This window comes from Malurus melanocephalus, unplaced genomic scaffold (assembly GCF_030028575.1).
Source record: "Malurus melanocephalus ecotype Western Australia unplaced genomic scaffold, MMel_1.1 scaffold_22, whole genome shotgun sequence".
In the NCBI taxonomy this organism is placed as follows: Eukaryota; Metazoa; Chordata; class Aves; order Passeriformes; family Maluridae; genus Malurus; species Malurus melanocephalus.
In genome coordinates, this window is record NW_026623254.1 from 2,638,931 (window position 1) to 2,662,751 (window position 23,821).

At 45.5% G+C, this 23,821-nt stretch overlaps 1 protein-coding gene across 1 annotated transcript in view; it reads left to right on the forward strand.

The window, feature by feature from the left end:
* Positions 1-23,821, forward strand: part of CACNA2D4 (calcium voltage-gated channel auxiliary subunit alpha2delta 4) — a 118,986-nt gene that overhangs the window by 40,065 nt on the left and 55,100 nt on the right. The window contains exons 19-27 of the mRNA XM_057390050.1: positions 532-603; positions 4,823-4,884; positions 5,526-5,593; positions 5,712-5,757; positions 7,211-7,308; positions 9,420-9,513; positions 10,455-10,550; positions 12,725-12,852; positions 16,132-16,212. Coding sequence (XP_057246033.1) covers positions 532-603; positions 4,823-4,884; positions 5,526-5,593; positions 5,712-5,757; positions 7,211-7,308; positions 9,420-9,513; positions 10,455-10,550; positions 12,725-12,852; positions 16,132-16,212 — 745 coding nt within the window. The remainder of the gene's footprint in view (positions 1-531; positions 604-4,822; positions 4,885-5,525; positions 5,594-5,711; positions 5,758-7,210; positions 7,309-9,419; positions 9,514-10,454; positions 10,551-12,724; positions 12,853-16,131; positions 16,213-23,821) is intronic.

The window sequence follows — 23,821 nt, forward strand, 5'->3', positions numbered from 1 at the left end:
CTCACTGCCTACCCTGCTCTCGTACAGCCTTGCTTTGCTGTGCTAAACAGCTGCTTTGCTGCACCTCAGAAGTGGTGCTGAATACAGCCTATAATTTATAAATCAGTTTTAAAAATGTCAAAGAGCTTTGGATTCTGTCTGAGGGAGTTAGTGGGTTTCTCAGTTTTCTTCTCTTCCAGGCTCTCAAAGCACTGTGCTAATGAATTTCTGGCTGCCAAACAGTGAAGTCTGAAACTTGGGCTGGCAATTGCATAGATTCCAGATCCTTTCTTTTTGCTAAAAAAACATACCAACAAGCTTTCAGGATAAACCATTACTGTTCTGTATGACTTATCAGCTTGATTGAACAAGGTTTCTGATCACTTAAAACAGTTTTTTTTGTTTAAAAGAATCAAGACAGAGCTTGGGGGAGGAGAAGGAACCAACAGTGATTCTTTCTGCCAGCCCCTGTGTGTCAATGACAAATGGCTCTGTAATTTGCTGCTCTGCCCTGACTGGAGAAACTAACACCAAACTTGTTCACCTCTGCAGCTGAGATCTGCTATGATCAATGGGGAAACAGGCTACCTCTCTATGGATGTGAAGGTCCCCGTGGACAAAGGGGTAAGAAATTGTCCTTCTGTTCAGGTCACACAAGGGAGGGGATGTGAAGTAGATGCTGAAGAACCACAAAGGATGTGGCTTTAAAGTTAAGCATTCCTGAGTGTGAGGATTTTATTGTTGCACTACATATATAATGCATGTGCTAAAGACATACAAGAGAGCATAATTAGAAGTGCTCGTTATACCTACCACCATTCTGCTCCTGGAAAGGTACTGGAAATGTCTCTCAGCTCCCTACTTTACCAGGCAAAGCCAAAAAGCATGTTCATTGTTTATAGGGCTGTGAAATGAATCAGATCTTCAAGAATTTGAATGGAGAAGACAACATTGAGCTGACTTAGACAGGAGGAGATCTGGAGACTATTTTGCCAGCCTCTTTCCCCACCYGAAACCACTCATGAAAACTTTGTCCGTCACTTCGTCAGAATGTGATTCTCTTTATCCAGGTCCAGGATTAAATTTCTATGCAAATATTTGCAGACGTTTTATGAAAAGTCCTAGTGAAATCTAGACTTTTGAACATTCCCTACCAGCTCTAGGGCAGGGTTATACATCTTCGTTTGGAGTTAGTGCAAAATTATCTTGTACATTTATGTTCACTGGTACTTTTTCATTCACGTTTATTTAACGCTCTCAAAGAGTTTGGCTTTCATCATTTCCTGTTAGGAAGTATTCCAGAGTCCTGCAAGTTACACTGCCCAGAAGTCTTCCATATTTCAGGAAAACTTTCCATCCTTTATAGAGAGCATTTTTTTTCAGCAGCTGACTGAACTACTCCCATGCTAAGCCACAGTCAGCAGCAATTCTAACAAACCAAATGCTCACAGCCACTGCTGAAATGGTGCCATTTCCTAATGAAGACAGTCCTCTGTTTCCTCTGAGTGGTTGTCCTGCTAGATCTTAYCAATAACTTTTCTTTTTCTAGTCTTGGTGTTTGCAGCTCTCAGGTACTGTCAATAGCTTTGGCTTTCTTCTCCTGGGCATTGTCAGCATCTGCATTTGAAATGTTTGCATACTTCTAAGTCCAGGCAATKTGGCTATTATGATTGTTCCTGTTGTCTCTTCTGTCATCTCTGGTGCACAAATACCAGGGCTTCACTGAACTGTGTGACTGTTTCCCTGTTGCTCTGTACAGAGCAGCTATTCTCTGCAATAGGATAATTCTGAAGAGGGAGCCCCCCCTTTCTGCTGTCCCTCCAATTTTTCTCCTACTGCTGCGCTGGAACGGCCACCCTCACTTCTGTGTTTCTTAGCTATTTTTTCCAATTGCCATTTTTCCACATGAAATCCACTTCTCTTTTTCATCCAGCCTTTCTAATTTTAAGGGTTGTTGAGACACTTTTTTCAGGATGCAGAAAAATGTTGTTCTATTTTGTCTTACAGATAGATCCCTGTACAGAAGGGCTGCTAAGGCAGAGTCTGCTCTTCCCATTAGATTTTTTTCCTGTGATGGCCTGTTGTTTACTGTTTCTTTTTGAATACAGCGCTGCAGCTGATTTTCCCTCCATATCTTAAGTCCACTTTAACTGATTCTTTGGAATAAAAGTTCATGAGAAGCTGTTTCAAGTACTTTATATAAACCCAGATATATTGCATGTCCTTTTCTTTCATCTATTACCTTAGTTATTCTGTCAGAAAAGTAATCAAGGTTTTAAAGCAAGGTCTATTCTYTGTAGGTTTAGATTGCTTGTTTTGCTAGCTTAACCTCTTTGTGCACCCTCAATAACACTTCTTCTGAGTCATCCAGTGGTATCTCTTCAGTTCAATATTTTAGAARCCTCTTTCTGCTCCCTATCCAGGGGAAAAAGAAGATAACAAAACGTAGCCTTGGTGCAGAGATATTATTTGTTTCATTCTGCAACTCTGGAAGCCTTCTGAAGCGCAGTAGGGGACTGAGGCTGAGTATGTGACAGTTTTACTATTACCYGAATACACACGGAGTGAAAATCAGAAATGAAGCTTAGTAATTCCCACTTGTACTCTGCTAGCTGATGAAGCAGAGCAGCACTGAAACAAAGAAAGTGCTGACAGAGCTTTGAAACAAAGAGAATGAGGTGGCCAGACTGAGGAGAGGAGACCTGAGTGAAGGGAATAGAAATTACTCTGTCAGCCATGTAAATGTCAATTCCCCGCATTGATTTCAGGAAGATATTGAGAACAGAGGGAGATAGAGAGGGAAAAATAAGGAACCAATACAAGAGGGAGCTGTTAAGGAGATCTAGTGGCAGAAATGCCTTTGCTTGCAGCTTGAGTACAGAAGGGTTGTGAGTGTGAAAGCAAAAGAGCAAGGACATGGGAAGAACCTGTGACATACCACTGGTAATGACAATGGTAATGACAATGCCTGGTACAAGATCCAGTCTGGAAATCCATGTGTTCCCAGASTGGGGGGGATGGCAGTCAGCCATCCTGTCCTGTGCCAACATGCCCATATTCTTTTCCCTCAATCCCCACTAAGTAGCAAAGTCCTGCCTGATCATCCTCAGCCCTTCTTGGCTTAAGGATGCATCTGCTTCTCCATTGCATGGATAAGTGGTGGTACCTCCAGGTGTATTGGAGCTGGCTGGCAAACACCAGAAGAAGGGCAGGGCAGGGGCAAGGGAAAAAAGGATGAGCAGAACAAGCCYTTCTAAAAGAAGGGGTCTCATAGAATAGTGGTCAGGTCATCTTTTCCATGCCTCCCTGCCTCCATCATCAGATCCGACAGGCAAGAAAAAGGAGGGTCAATAYCTCTTGTACCACCCCCACAGCCACCAAAATACCATCAAACTATGTTCTCTAGGGGTGTCACAGTATTTCAGAAAATCTTGCACATTAAGAGAATGACTTCACAGAAAGGGTTGTTAAAAATGGAATGGACTGCACAGGGAGCTGGTGGAGTCACCATCCCTGGAGAAGTTCAAGAAATGACTGGATGTGGCACTTAGTCTGCTTGACAAGGTGGTGATTGGTCAAAGGATGGACTCKGTGATCTCAGAGGTCTTTTCCAGCCTTAATGATTCTGTGATTCTGTGTGGTCTTGGCACAGCAGAAGACCCTGTTGTTCAGCAGTACRGTTGCCATGCATGGAGAGAAAGAAGAGGAAAGGGGTTAAGACCTACCTGCCASCTCTTCACTTAACAATATTCTGAATCCCCATCACAACTAACGATATCTGCCATCCCATTCAGCCCAGTGAGCACAAACTTGGTACACATTGTGCTTGCTCTTTGTGCCTTGCTCCACTTCCATGGCTGCACAGCTCGAGCAGGTTAGAGCAGGCACGGCTTACTCTGGGGAACATTGAGTTTTCTGTGTTCACTCCYCTGTCTCCCACACACATCCTCTCACCTCGTTCTCAGACTGGGTCTAGGATTTTRAACATATTAGGGTTCACATACTGGCATAAGACTTGAATAGAAGCTTTCCAAAAACTTTTCTCCTTTGGAAAAGCGTTCCACTGAAATCAACACTTTCCTACAGGAAAAGGCCAGTCTGGCAAACAGATGAAGTTCTGAAGCAGCTTTCAGTAATCTGAAATGTCTTCAGTTGAAATGTCAGCCTGAAAAAAAATATTGCATGCAAATCAAAATGGCTTGGATTTGAAACAGCACTTTTTTTTCCAAATTGAAAATGTAAATGTTTTTAACTGATTTTTTTTAACAAAATTGGAATATGCTAATGTTTTGTCCCACTTTGGCATGAAAGCAAATGTCAAGAATATCAGCATTTCCCACAGGAGTGGGGAGACTTGGCCCTGGCTGCCCACCCACACAGAGGGTAGGTTTGCCATTCTGCCTCTCCTTCAACTCCACCCCTCTTTCCAATCTGCTGGAGCTGTGCTCCTGCTGGAGATGATGATRGTGATGATGAGGATGTGCAAAGCTATTTGGGTTACTGTGTGTAGCAGAAGAGCAGCAGAGACCCAGCACATGTGCTAGGAGGGGGTGAGAGGGAGGGCAGCTTCCCCCCACTCCTTCCTGCAGCTGATGCAGGAACCCTAGAACAAAGAAAGGTTTGTCTGAAACCSTTGTTGGAAAGATAGAGTGGCTGCCTGGATCCTGAAAGTCACAAGGTGCTGGATATGCTGAATACTGCACATTCATCCCTGCCTCCAGCCAGCCCTAGCAGGGTGTGAKGTGTTGGTTTTGCTTAGCCTTAGGGACATATCTCCCAGATCCCATTGCCATTATGCCCTTGGTTTGTCAGATGGTCTGTCTTATTCGTGCTCTTATTTCAGAAACGAGTGCTCTTTCTCACCAATGATTATTTCTTCACGGACATCAGCAGCACCCCCTTCAGGTGAGCAGTAACTCATGTGGCACCCATACAGCATATCAGAAGTATGATCAGGGACATCAGATTGGCCCCTTCATAAAACTTGCTATAACTCATGAGCAGAGCAGTAGGAATAACCGACTTCTTTGTTCCTATAGTCATTAAAATATTGTTTGGGGTCAATTCAAAAGGAATTATGATTTACCTGAAGTTTAGAGTCCCAAAGCTATACCTTAGGTGAAGCATGTTGTTTCATTTCAGAGGAAAGAGACATCTTAAATTTTCATTTCCAATGATTATTGTTTCTATTCGAGTGTATGACTTTAAAAAAACCCCAACATTGTTATAAACTGAAAATTGTAAACCAACAAATAACGAAGCAAAGTGTGTGTGTGTGTGTGTGTGTGTGTGTGTTTGTTTGTTTGTGGGGTTTCCCCCCAGTTGAAATTGTTTGAAATTAGCACAGATTTGAGAAATTATCGTTGACCTGAACCTACAATGCTGGCGGAAAATATTATCACTAGCAATGGCTCATAGCTCTACAGACAGGTTCCTTAGCCCCCTTTAATGTCTTTAAGGTTTGCAACTGCAGGGAAGGCAGCGTCTTGTTTAGGAATGACACCTTTTCTTGCTGACAAGCACTCTGTTTTCCTTCTTGCCTGCAGCCTGGGTGTTGTGCTGTCCAGGGGACACGGGGAGTACATTCTGCTGGGGAACACTTCAGTGGAAGAAGGTAGGTTAATCTGAAAGGGACAAGGGRGGCACTCTGAATGTCACTGCTTCTCCTTCAGAGTCTGTATGTGTGTGTCTGTTTCCTAACTGAATTCTCCATGTACTCTCTCTGGTTTCAGGTTTACATGACCTGCTCCAGCCAGACTTGTCTTTAGCAAATGAATGGTAAGTGGAGGAAATCCTGTCAKTGACACAGGACTTTGTCATGATACTTAGGTAAAGTTCCCAGCATCTTGGCATCAGTTCACCACTCTCTGTGGCCTAGAGAAAAAGCAGTGCTGTTCAAGTGCTGTTCCTGCAAAGATCTGGTTGTCTCTGGGCAATTGAGTTTCACCTCTTCCTTTGGGAGATCCCATCAAGATCTGTCATATTCCACTCTTAAGAAACATCTGATATTTATCCTCATTCTTCTGTGCTCAGACTAACTTTGTTCCCCCTCACGTTGCTTAGAATTGTCTTACAAAACCTACAGTATGTCCGACCTGTTAGGGAATTTTGTTGCAAGTTTGGTGAGAGATTGAAATGCTTTTTWAAATCCCAGTTTATTTTTGGTTGGCATCCTTCTGAACTGAGCCTAGACCTAGCTTCTTGTGAACATGGAGGTGATTTATGACCCCGGTTTGAATAGCAAGCGGAATTTACAGTTTTGCTTGGTTTCAGTATGAAACAGGGTGAAGCACGGCACTTTCCACTTATTGCTGTGAGATTTGGGGTTTTCATGAACCCAACATTCAGTCCCACTCAATCACATGAACCCAGCCTGTATCAAAGCCAAAATAACTATATTCAAGAAGCCCTGCACCTCTTCTCACCTCTGAYTATACTGTCAAGTTTCACAAGCAGTACATCTGAGACACAAACAGCAACTTCTACTCCTGACTTCAGGTGTCAGCTCACCACACTTTACATATTCATTTCTCTTAGACTTCTCTCATAAATCACTCCTTTCAGCCCCTTGATGAGTTTTAATTCTCTCTTAGAACCCCTTCCTCTCCCTTATCCTGACAACGGAGTGGTCAAAATTGGAAGCAGGATTAGAAGACTGGTTTCTTTTATAACACAGAGTGTTTGTAATACATTCTTCCACTTCTCCCCAAACCGTGTCCTGAGGCTCCTGCAATTGTGTTCCTGTGGGATAGCTTTTGTTGCCACCATATCATACTGCAAGATCATTCCTCATCTTGCATTTTGTTCCTCTGTCTTTTATTTGTTCTCCTCCTAGTCTGGTCTCACATTGCACATGAGCCTCTGCTTTTCAGGTCTCTCCATCACATTGTTATTGTCTATACAGGTACACATGTACACATTTTACACAACATAACACAGGTAACTGCTGGCAGGATTTGGAACAGCTCTGTTGCATTGTGAGCTTCTGCTGGAGAGCACAGCAGCCCTGCTAAGCACTGCAGTCAGGTTAACTGCTGTTTGCTTTATTGGTAGAATTTGACTTACAGCCACACTGTTATATGTAGAGTGGCCACAACATGGAGCAGTGGCAAAATCTTTGCAGACCAAGGTTTCTTGATKAATTTCTTTTTGCAGTTGTTATCTTCCAGGAGTATTTGTTTGACTGTGGTTTCTCTTTGACCTTTTGGGTTTCTTCTCCCCTTCCCACCAGGATTTACTGCATCACTGACATTGATCCAGACCACCGAAAGCTCAGCCAGCTGGAGGCTGTGATCCGTTTCCTCACTGGAGAGGAAGCTGACCTGGAATGTGAGTCCCAGGCACTGAAAGGACCCTGCTGGAGTTTTCCTGTACCCATCACAGGAAAGAGGGGATCGTAATAAACTGACTGGTGTCAGACTGACCTCCTGTAACACCCGCTCATACAGGGAGGACAGAACTCCAACCCAGTTTACTTCACAAGTGGAAATGAGCTGAGGATCCATTTCCTTGTCTCTGTCAGAGGGTTCAAAGCTGACACATAACTCAGCCTAGGAAATACTGAAAAGTGGAAGGCTTGAATGGAGCTTGGCAGAGGCTGCACACCATGTTTAAGACAGACTGACTAACTGGGCTAGAGGGGGCAATGGCAGGAGAAGCCAGGAAAAGTGCTGAGATGACTCAGTTTCCCATGGACCCCAGGCATCATCCTCCAAGGGCTCACAGTGCCATCTAGAGAGATGGGTTTTTTCAGAAAAAAAAACATTATTGTTTTCCAAACACAACAAGTAACTAATCCAAGAAAAATAAAAAATGGTTACAGGATTATTATCTCTCCTGCTCCCCTTGCTGCTCATCCCTTGCACCAGGTCCCATTCTTCTGACAACATGTAGCCACATGAGCAGCTGACAGCAGCACCACTAAAGAGTGGGATCTCTGTCAGGGGGCAGAGATGGGTAGCTGTGCATGGGAATTCCTTACAGCAATTTGACTTTAGGATGTCCTTCAGCCCCCTTAGTTGTGCCAAGTACAAGCTTTTGCTGCATCTGAGAGGTACAAACTTTTGGCAAAAGGATGGTAATCTCTTAAAAGTAAAATCAACTGTAATCCAGTAATTATTCCTCTCTTGCACTATGTGAGCAGACCCTTTCTGGCTGTCTTTGGAGTAGGCTGGAAGGAAGAGATGTATGATTTGAAGAGGCCCAGGAGAGCTGGCCTCAGGAGAGCTGACTCTGAGAAACATGCAGATTTGGAAGTGCTGTGGAGGAAAAACAAATGTGATTTGAACACAACCTAGAGATAGGGGGCCTGAAGAGGGAAAAGTCTCATGGTGAACTCTGTGAGGTTTGAATGGCAACAGCTATGGAGAGAGCTGTGACAAAGAAAGTTTGGAGACTTCGAGATAAAACATTAAGGAAGACCTGGGATATCAGTCTAGAAAGTGGTGCCAGAAACACTGAAATGGTGGGGTGGCTCCMTGTAGAACAGCACTGAAAGGGCATTTCTACAACATGATGATCCCCATGTTCTCACAGATTAGTTCAAGCAGGGCAACACAGAAATTAAGCAGGTCAAAGAAATGGGGATCTGGGGCATGTCATTTAGCACATGATGATACCTTAAACTTTCCTAATCACTTCTTAGCTCCAGTGCAAAGTGGATTAGACTGATAGCCTGGGCTGGCTTGAGCATATGGTGGAAACCAGGACAGGACAATGTGAGGCTTACAGGAAGGAACGAGGGCTAACAGAGAAGCCAGTGAGCAAAACTCTACTTCACAGAGTAGAAGCCATAAAAAAGTCACTAGTGGTTTTGAAGGAAGTTACTTGAGTGGAAGGTGGTGGCTGGTATCCTGTAGACAGGATAGAAGCAGGATTTGAGGCAAGGGCTGTGAACAGTCTGTTCAATAAATGAGATGGTTAAATGAAGATCTAATGAATAACTTCATTTGAAAGCCCCTCACCTGCCCACTCTTGTTTTGGGCACCATCCTTCTGCAGAGTTWGCAGGGGAACTGATCTGATGATGTTGGACATTAGGAAAAAATTYTTCACAGAAAGAGTGTTTAGTTATTGGGATGGCTGTCCAGGGAGGTGGTGGAGTCACTGTCCCTGGAAGTGGTTAAGGAAAGACTGGACRTGGCACTCAGTGCCATGGTCTACTTGACATAGTGGTGTTGGGTAATAGGTTGGACTCAGAGATCTTTCCCARCCTCATTGATTCTGTAATTCTGTGATGCTGGCTGTACATCTACTCCTGTGCTTTCCATCACCCAGGGTGTTAGGACCTCTTCTCTGCCCTGTAAGGGGACACCTCTTCTTTGTGTCACATCGATCCACTGTCCTAGACAGGCTGATGCTCCTTACCAAGGGACTCTCTAAAACATCTAGGGAAAAACATGTCTTTMTCTCCTGATTTTTGTTCTTCATTTTTCTCCTTAGGTGATGAGGAGTTGGTCCAGGAAGTGYTGTTCGATGCAGTGGTCACTGCCCCCATGGAGGCCTACTGGACAACACTAGCCCTCAACATGTCCTTGTAAGTGTATGGGAAATAAATAYGGGTAGAATACCATTGAAGATACATCTCCAAATGCTGTGGGTTTATGCAGTGTCTGAAATAGTCACAGACCCTTACACAACATATAAGAAACTTCAGATGTAGTTCCAAAAGCTGATAGGAGTAGCTCAATAGCTTTMGAAATCACTTGAAAAGTGTCTCTCAGGAGAGAACTCCAGTAGGCTGAACCTCTTTGGGARAGCCTTTGATTTGGTGAGGGTTTTKCTAGTGGAGAAAAGGGAGTTTGGTCTTATCTGTGTTGTGSTGCCTTCAGATTGAACCTCAGGAAAACAGTGGACAGTAAACAACTTTCTATTTTATTATTTCCAGTGAGGCACCTGTTGCTGGTCGTATCTTGTATCGTATCACACAGATCTTCTTTCAGCAGATAATGTTACTCACAGATACACATGGTCACTGGACTCCTGTCCCCATTTCAGTTCCTTGTATCCCTACACTATCAGAAGTTGAGCCAGTGAGAGTCCTGGTAGGACACCAAATCACTGGCACAGCTTTAACCAGCCACATCAGCTCACAGACATATTCTGCAACCCTGGCCACACTCTCTCTGCAGTTCCTCTCCYGCACTCAGCCTCATAGGAGTAGTGTCGAGCAGGGGTAGCAGGGGCAGAGGAACTTAAAAGATAATGAGTCTACTTAAAAGAGAATGAAATAAGCAAACTTCAAAGGTATAAATCTAAGCACAAGTCTTAAGCCTGCCAGTTGTTAGCCAGTAACTACCTGTTGCCATTAACAGGGAGGGGCCAGTATCACTCCTGGCGTAAATGGGTTATGTTGCAAATGAATTTGGGACCAGGTCTCCAGATGTGGCTTCAAGTTTGAARGGTCCTCACCTTGGAGCAGGGATCGTGGCTTTTCTGAGAACTGTTTGCTTCTGCTTGTGTGTTTCTGTTCCACAGGGACACTGATGCAGGTATTGAGATGGCATTTCTGGGCACTCGGGCTGGACTCATGAGGAGTGCCCTCTATGTGGGCTCCGAGAAAATTTCCAACAAGTAAGTCCCTAAACTACATTAAGCAGTTTCTGTCTCTGAAGGGGCATCATGAAATCACCAGCAGCCTTAGAAATGTTTTTGGGGAGACAGCAGCAGAATGGAAAGAAACAATACCTTGATGGCATTCATGCTGATTCACAGAATCAGGGTAGGGGGCCTTTTTCCTTCTCTGGTCCTTTTGAGTTTTTCTTAAAATACTATCCCAAAGTCAACTCATGTGAATGAAAACCTTCAACCATTCCCTGACTTCAGTCAGCAAGCACAGAAAATGTCCAAGTTACTACATATCCCCAGGACCATTTTGCAGTGCAAAGGCTCTGCACTTCAGCACCCCAGCAACCTTCCAGCTTGGCTATGTTTGAACTTTCTGTCTCAATTCCTCTCTCAGATTTATTCTGTTCTGCCTCTTACATTGCCCACATCGCTGGAGMATCCCAGTGCCTTGCAGTGAGGCATTAAGCGATGTGACTGACATCTGTCACATCTGATTCGTTGTCTTGTCCCCTCCCTCAAGGCAGAAGTGTGTGTGCAGTGAAGGGTTTTGACATGGAAAGGGTAGTTTGCATTCTGTTACATACGCAGGCTGGTGCCTGCTGCTGTAAAAAAGGACAGGTCACAGAGGAACACCAGCAGATGGAACAGAAAGGGACCATGTTGGTAGTGGTCATTAGTTTCTTGGCAGCTGTTTCACTGTCCCCAAGTTCCCCCGATGTGACTCCTACATTCAAGCTCTGAAAGGTGACACTCTTCATGTGTTTGAAGCAGTCTGAACAATTCAGATTAGTCAGTCTCTGGCAACAAGGGAGAAATGCTGTGTGCTGCAGGAGGCTAATATGATTCCCTATTCCCCACTGTTCATCAGGAACAGCATTCAGTGCTTTAAACAGTCACAGTCACCACGCTGCAGAGAAAAACCCCCACAGATCACACAGGAGGAGCTTCTGGAATCCCCTGAAAGGAAGGAATCATAAATGAGGAATTATTATTACGTCAAAATATACAGCAAAACAAGAGCCTGAAAACAAACAGGCAAGCTGTATGAACCTCCAGGGAAGCAAATTACCTGATTTTCATGAGGTCTCTCCTAAATACCCACTGCCTGTCTTGCCATGCTCCTAGGGTACATCCTGTTGCCTTTGGAAGCACCCTTTTCCTCAAACACTTCGGACCCTGCATCTCTAGGAATTACAGAATCATAGAATTAGTTAAGGGTTTGAAATGGACTTTAAAGATCATCTATTCCTCACCCACTCTGCCATGGACAGGGACATCTCCCACTAGACCAGGTTGCTTAAGTCCTTATCYAACCTTGAACACTGTCAGGGTTGGGGCATCCACAATCTCCTTCAGCAACSKGCTCCAGCTTCTCACCACCATCACAGTAAAAAATTTCTTCCTTKTATCTTACCCTTTTTCAATCTSTACCCATTCCTCACTGCCCTACCACTACAGTTCCTAACAGAGTCCCTCTCTGGCTTACCAGTAGGCCCCCTTCAGCCACTGGAAGGTTGCTATGAGGTTTCTGCCCTGAGAGAGGGTCTCCTTAGAAGACCAGGATTTACCCACAGTTGCATAACCYTATGTTTGGGGTGGATTGTTTGATTTTTCAGCAGACTACCTAATCCCCTTTCCTCACCTGCTGCCCACCCCCTGCAGTTACTAATGGCCAAGAGCCGCACCTGTGCTTTCCTCTCGCACCTGCTCGCACCTGCCGCGCCTCACTCCGCACTCGGCGCGGCTCCTGCTCCTCGCGGGGTGTCCCGAGCGCTAACCCTTCTATCCCGCCCGCTAACCCTTCCATCCCGCTCCAGAACGCTCCCCGGCCCTGCCCGGCTGTCCCCCCGCCCTGCCCGGTCCCAGAGGCCGCGGGCGGCCCGGCCCCTCCGCCCTCCCCGGGGCCGCCGCCGCGGGGCTCGGCCGGGCCAACAGCGGCACCTGGCGGCGGGAGCGGGAGGCGCGGCGGGAGCGGGAGCGGGAGCGGCCGCCCCTCAGGAGCGAGGTGGGGCTCGTCCCTGTCCYGACGGGAGCCCGGGGGCCGCCGTCTCCCCTCGCCGCACGGAAAAAACACAGGTTAGGAGATGCGGGCGATGCGTCCCGCCGCAGCTGTCCCGGGCATTGCCCCGAGGAGGCCTACCGCTCCTCCACACTGTGAACAACGTGTTTCCTCCCGGCAGGAAATTCCTGACACCGAAGGACAAGGAAAGTATCTTCACCATGGACCACTTTCCTCTGTGGTACCGCCGGGCGGCCGAGCATCCCCCCGGGAGCTTCATCTACAGCATTGTGTCAGAAGACGATTCAGGTAATCCCAGCCTGAACACAAGAGCAGAGGGAAACACAAAAAAGCTTTTCACACGTTGCTTCCCATACYACGCCCATGCCGATCTCTTTGTTGCTGCTTCCTGCCTAGTGGGACGTGCTGAGATCTGGCCTCTTGGTGTTACCTTTGCATCCGTGTAGGGACAGAGAGGTCATGGCCAAAATCCTGATCACGGCAGAAAGATGAAGCTGCAGGGTGTGGAGAAGGCTGTCAGGAATGAGTAATGCAAGGATGCAGAGGAAGGGAAGGATGGAAGTGGAAATGCAGGGCTTTGGGATGGAAAGATTTAGGGAGGCTGGAGCTGGGGCACTCTGGTACAYGTGGAGCTGGAAAACACACAAAATATGAGAAGAGAACAGGAAAGGTACTGCAGAAGGAATGAGACACATAGGTGTGGCCAGACCAGACTTGTGAGGGAACAGCATCAGCCATGCTGGATGACAGGAACAGCTGGCACTGGTGAGGGATGAGCAAATAGGAAGTCTAAGTTTAGAGAGTGTCATTTTTTCCATCACCACTTTCCATGACAGGAAAAAAGAGGTTTGTTATGGAAGATGGTGGAGGAAAAGGACGGAGGGGAAGGTTTTTCCTTAGTATTGCTGCCCTGCATCCTTCCAATCCTTGTACTAGAATATGTTATCTCTAGCTCAGCAAAGAAGTTGAAACACTAGAGGAAAGCAAGGAGTGGCTTTTCAGTGTCTCGTGCTTAGGGTGTTGATTCCTGTTGGTCCAGCCAGAACCTGCTCAAAGGCTGGAAGAGAGCAGGAGAGCCTAAAAAGAAACAAGCAAAACAAAATATTCATGTGAGACTCCTCCACAGAAGGCAGAAGTCCCCTTTGTGTTCCTGCCTGGCCCCTAGCTCTCTGTCTCTGTCATGGAGCTCAGCACTGTAGCTGTAAAAGCTTTTTGTGGCACAGTGGTGGGAGTCTGGTGGGTGGGAAAGCAAGTAGCAAAGAGAAGAAAACCAGCCTGGGAGGCAAGAGATGAACCAGGATGTAAAAGGAAAGGAATGGAAAGAGAAAATACTCAAAACCTTCTACAAAAGCTTCTCTCTGCCCAACACCCTTGCATCTCASTTAAAACATAAGTGTGGGGAGAGGGACCTTTTAACTCTTCTGCATACCACAGCATTTGCTCTTTGGAATAGAGCGTGGGTTGGGAAACCAGGCACTGACACCCTGTRGGACTTCCTGGGGCAGCCATTACCCAGGCTGGCTAAACATTGGGGTTGTGGATTGCTTTTAGAAGTCACAGCTAGCTTTKTATATTGACAGAAGACAAGTAGCTGGCGCTGTTCTTTATTTTATTATTTTTCTGACTCGTGGTCAGAAGCTTCAACCAAATCCAGATCCCCATTCACCTGGAAACCCTACAGGCACATTGTAAGAAGTAGCACTTGGCCCTGAAGACCTTGTGCCCTGAACTGTAAGGGAGATTATTACTCTCTTGAGGAATGAGCARCTGGGCTTAGAGAGACTGTGGTCCGTGAGATCGCACAATAGCCTGCAAAGGGCCAGGAAATGACACCCAGYGGTTCACTGTAGAGTCCAGACCCTTTCCTTGACATCTGATGAAGCAGGGCTGCCCCACATTTTAGCCAAAATAGGCCACCCAGTTTCTTATTAAATTCTCTCAGATGCTGAAGTCTCCTTTTCATGTTTCTCACAAGTCCCCTGCTGTGACAGGAGGTTTTCATGGCAGATGGACTTCTAATCATCTAAGATGGAAAATCCCCTCTGTTGGGGAGGMAGCCAGCAGGGAATGAGACCAGCAGGTCATCAGAATCATTTATGCACAGCACCTCTTTTCCAGTGTGCAGAAATCCCAGAAATAAAAAGACAGCAGGGAAGCCTCTGCATGTCAAGTAGTACTCTTCTTGCAACCCAGATTTTTCATGTGTTGAGTGGGATTTTTTTTCTAGAGACCCTAACTGTATTTTGCTTCTTTGTCCCATCCTGGAATAAGACATWTGGGGTTCACCGTAAAGGTAGGATCATGCCCAAAGTGTGTGAGCTGAGTATTTGTTTCACAGTGGTTTTACTGCTTTTGACATCTTGAGCAGGTTAATCTGCTTTGATCAAAAAATGAAAAACAAAATAATAAGAGCCTCCAGACTAAACTATGRTAATCCTTGAATTGTTCTCTGGACTCACCTACAATGATGAAGGCAGAAATGGAAAGCAGTAGCGAATGCTGGARTTGTGGGGAAGGAAAGAATCCCTGACCCATCTGTCTAAGCAAGAGATTTCCACAGAGCATGGAAGGAGGGAATCAGTGCAGATTACATTGATCAGACTGGCCTTGAAACTGTCCCCAGGCAGTTCCCAAAGAGGTGCCCCAGCTGAAGCTAATCTAATCATTTTCAAAAAAATGCAGAAATGGAATCTGCCACATGGACAATTGCAGGCTGAAACRACTGCACTGACAAAGGGAGGTGGGGTTCAATTGCTTTGGCCTACCCAGCCATGTTATTTTAAATGTCCTGTGGGAGCTGAGAGATCTGCACAGGGCTGGCAGATGTGTCACAGGACCTACAGGAAGCTTAAAGCAGCAGCTCAAGGATAATTGGGAGACTCTGGGGCATAAGAAAGTTTAGGCAACCAAGTCCCAGAAGACTTTGTTTCTAAAATGGAGTGCATTCTAGAAGCACCTGGAAGTGCTGTGTCTGCAGTTTGTAGTGCTGGCCTGGCTTGGGTAACAGAACCTAGACATAAGCCTGGTCTTTGCTCTGCAAGTGTTATCAGAATTACCTATCCTGCTTCCCCTCTGTCGTCAGAGTTTAAGTGGTGCATTGGGCAGACCAGCTCTCTGGCCTAAGAGAAGCTTTACATGCCCAAAATCCATTACACTTTATTAAGGAGGCCAATCCTTTACATTTTATGACAGAATCGTGGAATCTTTTGGGCTGAAAGGGACCTTAAAGGTCACTTGTTCCACACCCCTTGCCATGGGCAGGGATATCTTCCATGAGACCAGGTTCTTCAAAGTCCTATCCAGCCGGGCCTTGACACTTATTTTAAGCTGAGGATGCCACTTCTATCACGAGCCATAAAGAAGGGAAAAATAAAATCTACTCACAGCCCATTAGGCTGCTTTTGTGACTTGAAAGATGCAGTCCTCAAAATTCTGGGGTGTTTCAGAGTTGAGGCATATGTACACACTCTCCTGGATGGGAAAATGTGGGGGCAAACTGTTCCTGCTGCATTTCACTCCTCCCTGGGGGGTAAGATTACCAAACCTGCTGTATTTGTGTCTTGACAGAGGGAGGTGGCCTGCCAAAAGTGGTGACAGTGAGCACAGCCGTGTCTGTGTCTGTGGACGGGAAGATGGGAATTGCTGCAGGTAGGACATTCTGKTTTCTCTTTTTGTCTTGAATGAAATGGTTGCATCTTGCATTGAGTGTGGGAGCTGAGAGCTGTTAGCTTGTCATTCAAGGGAAGTGACAGGAGCCACAATAGCTTGTGGTATTGAAAACTAGGCCAAATAGAGAATAATAGAACAGGTACTGAATGGCTGACAGGCTTCTGAAAGGGAAATARCCTGTTTGAATGGAAGCTTCCCATCTCTGTTGCTGGTGGATTTGTGGATTGAGACTCTTTCTCTGGAGCATGAGTAGGCTGAGAAGTTGTGCAGGTTTAAAATTCTGCAGGAAGCACTTTTGGMTTTGGAACAGCATCATGTTTATGCATGTCCATTGTTATCTCAAGTGAAAAATAACTTCTGTTGGTGGAATGGGCATATTGCTGGATCTTCAATTCAGACCTATAGATTGCCAAACTTAKCAAATCTGAGCTTTAAATCCCTCTAGGCAGATGTTCCCTAAACTGCATCTTCTTTTAGAAAATTCACACAGCACATTATTTCCAAAAGCTTTTGAAGATTTGCCAATTTTTTGTATTAATTGCATCAGCCTTTACAGAAGTACAATAAACTGAAAAGTGAAACAGAGCAGCCATTTAACAAAACAAATCAACAGTAATCAGTAATACTGGCATTATATCCAACTTTACTCAGCATAGGAGTACTGAGTAAGAGAAGATGCAGCTCCATGGAAATTGTTTTGGACCTGGAAAGAGTGACTAAAGGAAGGGGTTGATGAACAGGTAATGGAGTAATTATCATCAGAAATATGCTGTGATGCCAAGCTTCTTGTGGAAGAATGGCTGGTGCTAATGGAGCCCTGTATGGTGGAAAGAATGAGTGATAGAATGGACACAAAACAGCAGCTTWGTTATAGCAGTGTCATAGGATGGGGAAGAGAGAAGGCCATACAGAAGATACCTTCAGATCACAGAGGCTGCCATTGCATTTGCCTAGACTGGCATGCTCTAGGATACAGTGCATGCCCTTCAATACYACTGGTCAGTAAAACTACAGCAATTGAATTACACCTAATGAAACATTCCTTAATTTCCAGGCTTTCAGTATGTTCTCACTGACAGTGACTCTAATTACCATTTGAGCATTGAGAAAGTACTTAAAAGCTGAAGGAGGGGTTTRTGAAGTAGAACATTTCACTGTGTTATGCCCAAAGCCAGAAAATTATTWTGCAATCTGTCCAGAGACCCCTTTGAAATAGAGATGGTATTAGCAAAGTTCACCTTAATGGGTCCTTGGCTCATAGAAACTGCTCCCAAAACTGATACCAGCTGACACTGTTGTACTCAGCAGAAAAAGAAAGAGCATTGAAATGATACCAAGGGTCTTTGTACAGCACTGGAGCATTTTTCTACACATTAATTTGAGAGGAGAAAAGAACACTTTTTAAAAAGAAGTTTGTTTTTCATGATCTCTTTTTCCTTCTGTTTCCTGACCTGTGGATTAGAGCAGAGGCACACAAGCAGTTCATCTGTGTTGTGGTATAAGCCTAGCTGGAAATTAAGCACCAGACAGCCGGTCACCCAACCTCACTCTCACCCCTCCAACCCGGTGGAACAGAGAGGAGAATAAAAGTAAAATTTGCAGTTTGTGATAAGAACAGTTTAATGAGTGAAAATAAAGTCAAATACAACGATAATAGTAAATGATGATGATGATTATGATAATAAAAAGGCAAAAACCAAGCAATGCCCGATACAATTGCTCACCACGCACTGACCCATGCAAGACCCCTCTTCCCAAACCCAGACTTGTCCTCCTTCTGGGTAATTTCCCCCAGTTTCTATACTGGRCATGATGTTCGGTGCTGTACAATGTCCCTTTGGTCAGTTCAGGTCACCTGTCCCAGCTATGCTCCCTCCCAGTTTCCTTTGTTCACCTCCTCACTGGCAGAGCATGAGACAAGGAAAAAAGCCTTTGACTTAGGATAAACACAACTTAGCAAAAACCCAAAACATCAGCATGTTATGAACACCATTCTCATTATGAATTCACAAGACAGCACTCTAACAGCTACYGAGAAGACATTAACTCTATCCTAGCTGAAAYCAGGACAATCTGGCACTCAGTAAATACAAGGAAGGAAACTTCTTGGTGGAAGCACAGGAGCAAGAACAAGTGGCAGGAGGATCTGCTCCTGACAGAGCCATTTCTCTTCTGTCAGCAGCATTTTTCACAACCCCTGTGGAGATTTCCACCCACTCAGTTATGCTGAATACTGTCTGTGAGGACATGCTGTGGAGGGGCAGGATCCTTTGCARAGGGTGGAGAAAACAGCAGAGGATAGGGAATCAGATCACACGAAAACAATAAAAATAAGGAAAAAATCTGTCATTTGTGGAAATGATGCAGGACCATTTCTCCCACTGGCAACCACAGAAGTTGAGATGCAGAAACAAATTTTCAGTTGCTTTTGTTTCTTAAACGTACCATGGTCCATGTCGCTGGTAGGTACATTAGGTGACCTGACCACAAGCATCTTCTGCTACTTTCATTCCTGGTAGGTGTTCTTCATTCCTGGTTTCTTATGCTCTGCTGAAAACAACCCATCTCTGATCCATGGTATGGGGTGGCTAAATGACAGCATCAGGACAAGTACTGTCTCCCAAAGGGTCCAAAGTTCTTCATGCCCCCAGCTGTAGCCTTCACTGATTTCAGGAATGCAGGGGTTTGCTGGGATATGTTCCATGTGCTGGCTTGGGTGTCAGTTTACACCATGTTTGGGRGGTTCAGTGTGCAGAAAGGTGCGTTATTACCACTTGCTTTGTTTCTGGTAGTGATGAAATTCATCATCTGAATCTTTCATGCTAGCAGTCATTACAAAAAGGGCAATAGCTAATGGTCACACTACCAGTTGAAATGCTATCTTTTTCTTGAGGATGCCAGCTTTCATGTAGATCTTTGATGTAGATGCAGATCTTACTTCATATCCCCTCACAGTATTTATAATTATCGTGAGTGGCTAGATCCTGATTCTAGGGGACTTCATCCCACAGCAGAGGCTGCAGCAGAAATGGTGCTGRGCAGTGCTGCAACACCATCCTGGGTACAGGAGGGAGGTGAAGGAAGGGGAGGGAGTCTGGAGTCACAGAAGAGGCAATCAGAACAGAATGGGATGCAGATTGTTATTATTATTCTGATTGCATCAGCTCTCAGTGGGATTGATACCATGGTAATTTAGAGTTATGATATTACCAGAAGTTCGGTAGTTCCCAGAAAGCCGAATATCTGGACAGACTTGTAGTTTCTGAATAAATGCWGTTGTAGTTCTGCAAAAGGGGAACAACAGGGATTTTTTAAGTGCCCCTATAAAAGTACAAGTGGTATGAACTGGCCTGCCATTCTGCCACTGATCATTACTGTYACTTGTTTGACTTGATGGTGCTTGAGGGGATTTGTAAGCACTTTGAAATACTCACTGTGCATGCAGTGGAAAATTAAGCTCCAGGATTTACAGCCATGCTCATGGGGACGGAGCACCCCCAGTGCCCCCGTGGGGAGAATGTCAGTGACARGGAGTGTTGGGCCCCTTTTCTTCTGGCAGATGAATGGCAGTCCCCAGCCAGGGCAGRGTAAGGCAAACTGGTAAAATCAAATGTCCATGAAGATGACATAAGCCTGGCTGCTGTCAGGGAGTGAGGGAACAGTCAGATGGGATTAGAGAGTTACAGTCTGGAGGGCTGAGAGAAGGGATGGAGGGGGAAGTGGAAGAGCCTCCTTCCTCCCATTTCAGTCTGTCTTAGCTCAGTGGGAAATCCCACTATGGATTTGAGGGAGAATCCAAGCTGCCCCTCTTTCCATTAGAAATGCTATTCCACACTCCAGCTGAAGAGGTGGCCAAATTCAGGAGGGAAAACCAGTGTCCTTTGCCCTGCCCAACCCTCTCCCCTTTTCATCCATCCTTTTCCTTCTCCCCTGGGCCAAGCCTTTGGCCTGGGAGGGCTGCATAAGGGGTTCAAGGTGCACACAGATTCCTTGGAGGACATGGTGGAGCCAAGGCAGGGTCCACTTGTGTGAGCTGTGTTGGTGTGGTCCCTTTGGTGGGAAGCCACACAGGCAAACCTGGCTTGACTATATCTGTTTTTTGGAATGAACATTATCTACCTGCTTTATTGTGCTTTGGCACTTCAAAGCACTATGCAAACATTAAGTAATGCCTGAATGATTAATTATAATTAATTAGAAGGCAGCTATTCTCCAGGGATGTCAGTCCAGTACCTTTCACGCACACTAACTACGATGGAAATGAAAAATAAGGAATGGTGATGGCATTCTCCCCGAGCCATATCCTGCCCCAGATAGCACTGTCATCTGCTCCCTCCCGTGAGTCAGTAGCCTGGGGCTTTCTGATCCTTGGGCTGCAAGGAAGAAATCACATGGAATTGCTGACAGAAGCTTTTAGTGATTTAAAGCCCCAGTGAAACCACTGGAATCTGTRCAGGAGTTCAGCTGTCACTTTGGGCTGTGGATGACGTCTCTTTCACTGCCTGACCTTCTTGCTTTTCAACTTACGTGGCTGTCAGCTGGCTGCCAGTCCCAACAGGGGCAGGTAGAGGTTTCTTTCTGTTAGGTTTCTTGCCAGGGTTGTCATGTCTCATGGAYGGGAAACAGACAATAGGGCATGCACAGGCTCCATGGTGCCCAATAAAAATAACCCAAATGGGCACTTGGGAAGATGTGAGTTTATTTTATCCAACACTTCTTTCCTCTGTTGATACTGGAAGTTACTGTTCTTACCAGCAGTTATTGGACCACAGTGAAATTGTTATCTCATGACTCCAGCAATTCATACAGATGTATTTGGGGAGAATCTTAGGCAAGCTCAAACCAGGGACAGAGAGGAGAAATGTCTTTTTTTAAAGAGGGAGTTTTGGGACACTGAGTTATCAATACCAGTATTTTCAGAAGAGCTCCGTAATCATAGCAGGAAGAGATTTAAAATAAAAATTACTTTTTATTTTCAAAAACATTTTAAATCAATCTGTCTGAAAAGTAGGTAATGGGGAGTAATTATGCCATTCTACCTCTGGTTAAAATCCAACCTCTATCAGTCTGATGGAAGCACTTAATTTGAAAGGCAGTTCTTGATGTCTCTCCATCCTCTTCCTTRGTCTCCAATTTTTGCTACCTGCTGTCTGCTACCAGCAAGCAGGAACAGGAGGTGCAGGTGGCTTTTTTCAGCAKCACTGTTGCTGTGGCATCTTTTCAAGTTAATCTGCACACAATTCTGTATTCCTACAGTTTTGCTTCTTGGATGGATAAAACATTTCAACCTTCTCTCTGGAAAGTGACAGTTGCATCAGTAGAAGCTGTTAAAATGCATGGAAATAAGCTGTAATAGCATAAGCACCTTTTCCATGGAAATAGCTGCATATAAACTGGAGAATTAAAATTATTTCACTGGGCTAGTTCAGAGAGCAGCCTTAAGATACCCATATAAAGTCTGAGGGCAGCTGATCTCTTCAATGTGTGCTGCAGTATTCTGAAGGAATGCTGTCCCTCTTTTCATGCTGAAGATTGTGCTGAAGTTGTCTCAGTGCAGACACTTCTGTGAGTTCCTGAGGCATCACCAGGTGCCTTCGTGGAAATCATGGTCCCCCGGCATGCAGTGGTAGGATGGATAGAAAGAAGGAAGACAACTCATTTTCAGCCCATCACCTGCTATGTCTGGTTTCTGCCTGATGCCAGCCCCTTCTGGCAATCCCCAAAGCCCAGGCAGCTTCTCACACATCCATTTGATCCAGCAAAATCAGAGACATCTGAAGGGGCCRTGCCCTGGAACTGAGTCATAGAAAGTGTTAGGGGCACTCATAAGGCAGAAATGCTGCTGATTTTAGTGCTAACAGCAGCTGTGCTGTCTCCACCTCTCAGGACATTTGTCTGGAAGYTGTTATCAGTGGGTACACATTTGGCTGGCCTAAGGGTTGAGCCAGTACTCCGAGGCCACAGTATCCACATGACACGGTGCTGCTGGTGTGCCAAAACCAGCGTCTCTTGCACCCTTCATCCCCCTATCTGCCTGCCTGCCACCCATTGTGTTCTGCTTGCACGCTGAGCCTTGAGAGAGAGACTTGGAAGCACACAAGCTGCTTTTGGGGGTGCTTCTGGGGCACACACAAACTGTTCTATGAACCAGACAAAAAGTGAGGCAGTTGCATCATTTTGCACTGGTTGTGGTCTTACAAACTTTACCTCTCATCGAGGTTTGGCATCAGTGCTGGGGACACATGGTTCCCTTTTCAGAGCTGATTATCCTCCAGCCGGGTCAGTGAACAGGCARAGAGAGCAACATCTGCCTGCAGAACTCCACATAGATGTCTCCATGCACAGACAGTAACTGGGGACAAGAGGAACAAATAAATCTATTTTGACCTGAAAAGAATGCTAAAAATAGTCATGTGAAGTGTCTTTCATATCATTCTGCTCATCCAGGCTGGACCTGAGCAATTTCCTTTTCATCCATGGTGTATGTGCTGTCTGCATAGGCTGTAAGATCTTCAACAGGCGGATCATGCCTCCCTGTGTGTGCAGACCTTGTYTATTGCCTTGGGATGAGTCCTGGTCTGGGGAAAAATCGAAGACAATAGCCAATGTGTAGAGTAAATATTTCTTTGTAATCTCTCCTGAATGCCTGACTTTGTACACTGCACCAATTACCAGGGAGRAAGCACTAAGAGACTGAGCCCTGCCTTCCTCTCCCTGTGTGGGCAGTGCTTCACCCAGCACAGATCCTGTGCGTAGGTTCCTGTACCCAGGCCTACCCTCACCAGCCTTTTCAGGGAATTTTCTSAATGGGATCCCAATAAAAATTTGTGAACAATGAGTTTTTCCTTTTGGGGTCTGGTAAGGCATCTCACCAGGACATCCTCAGTCCCAGAGCCTGTTCCAGGCTGCAGCTCCAGCCCAGGACCCCGTTCCTGCCTGTGCGTTGCAGAAATCTTCTCGCCTAGGGTTATCCATCACCGCTGCCTCTATAGCTCCTCTGATTGCCATGGTTGTCACTCTTGAAGGGAAAAGAGCCCTTGACAGTGACTCAAGAGAGACTTGCATATAGCTGGATTTTTTAGATTGGCACCCAGCGCCTTTGCCATGTTCCCTTTGCTTGCAAATTATTTGATATAATTTTAATTCTGAGCCGAATTAGAGCAGTGCACGGGTTGCCATAGCAACCATTTCCTTGTGCCTTTTGGTCTGACTCATTGCAGACAATTACTCTTGCGCTCCAGGATTCACAGATGTGATAGGAGAAGAATCATGTGCTGGGCTTTCAACTTTTTTTGGCTTTTTAATTTCTTTCCCAGCCTCTCTTCCATTAACTCCTGCCTACCTAGCACCAGCAGGACCCTGTATCCCTGCCAGGGGTGCTCGTGGGAGTGTGTTGGATGTGTAGATGCACAATGTGTGCGGTGATTTGTGCATACATGTGTGTATCTGCATACATAAACAGCTCCTCTGCAGTGTGTTGTGCCATCCCTGAGATCCCTGTGTGCACATCTTGCTGGGGATGTGTACGCTCACAACCACAGAGCAATTTGCTCATATTTCTGTCTGTGGTATGCACACAGGTATGTAC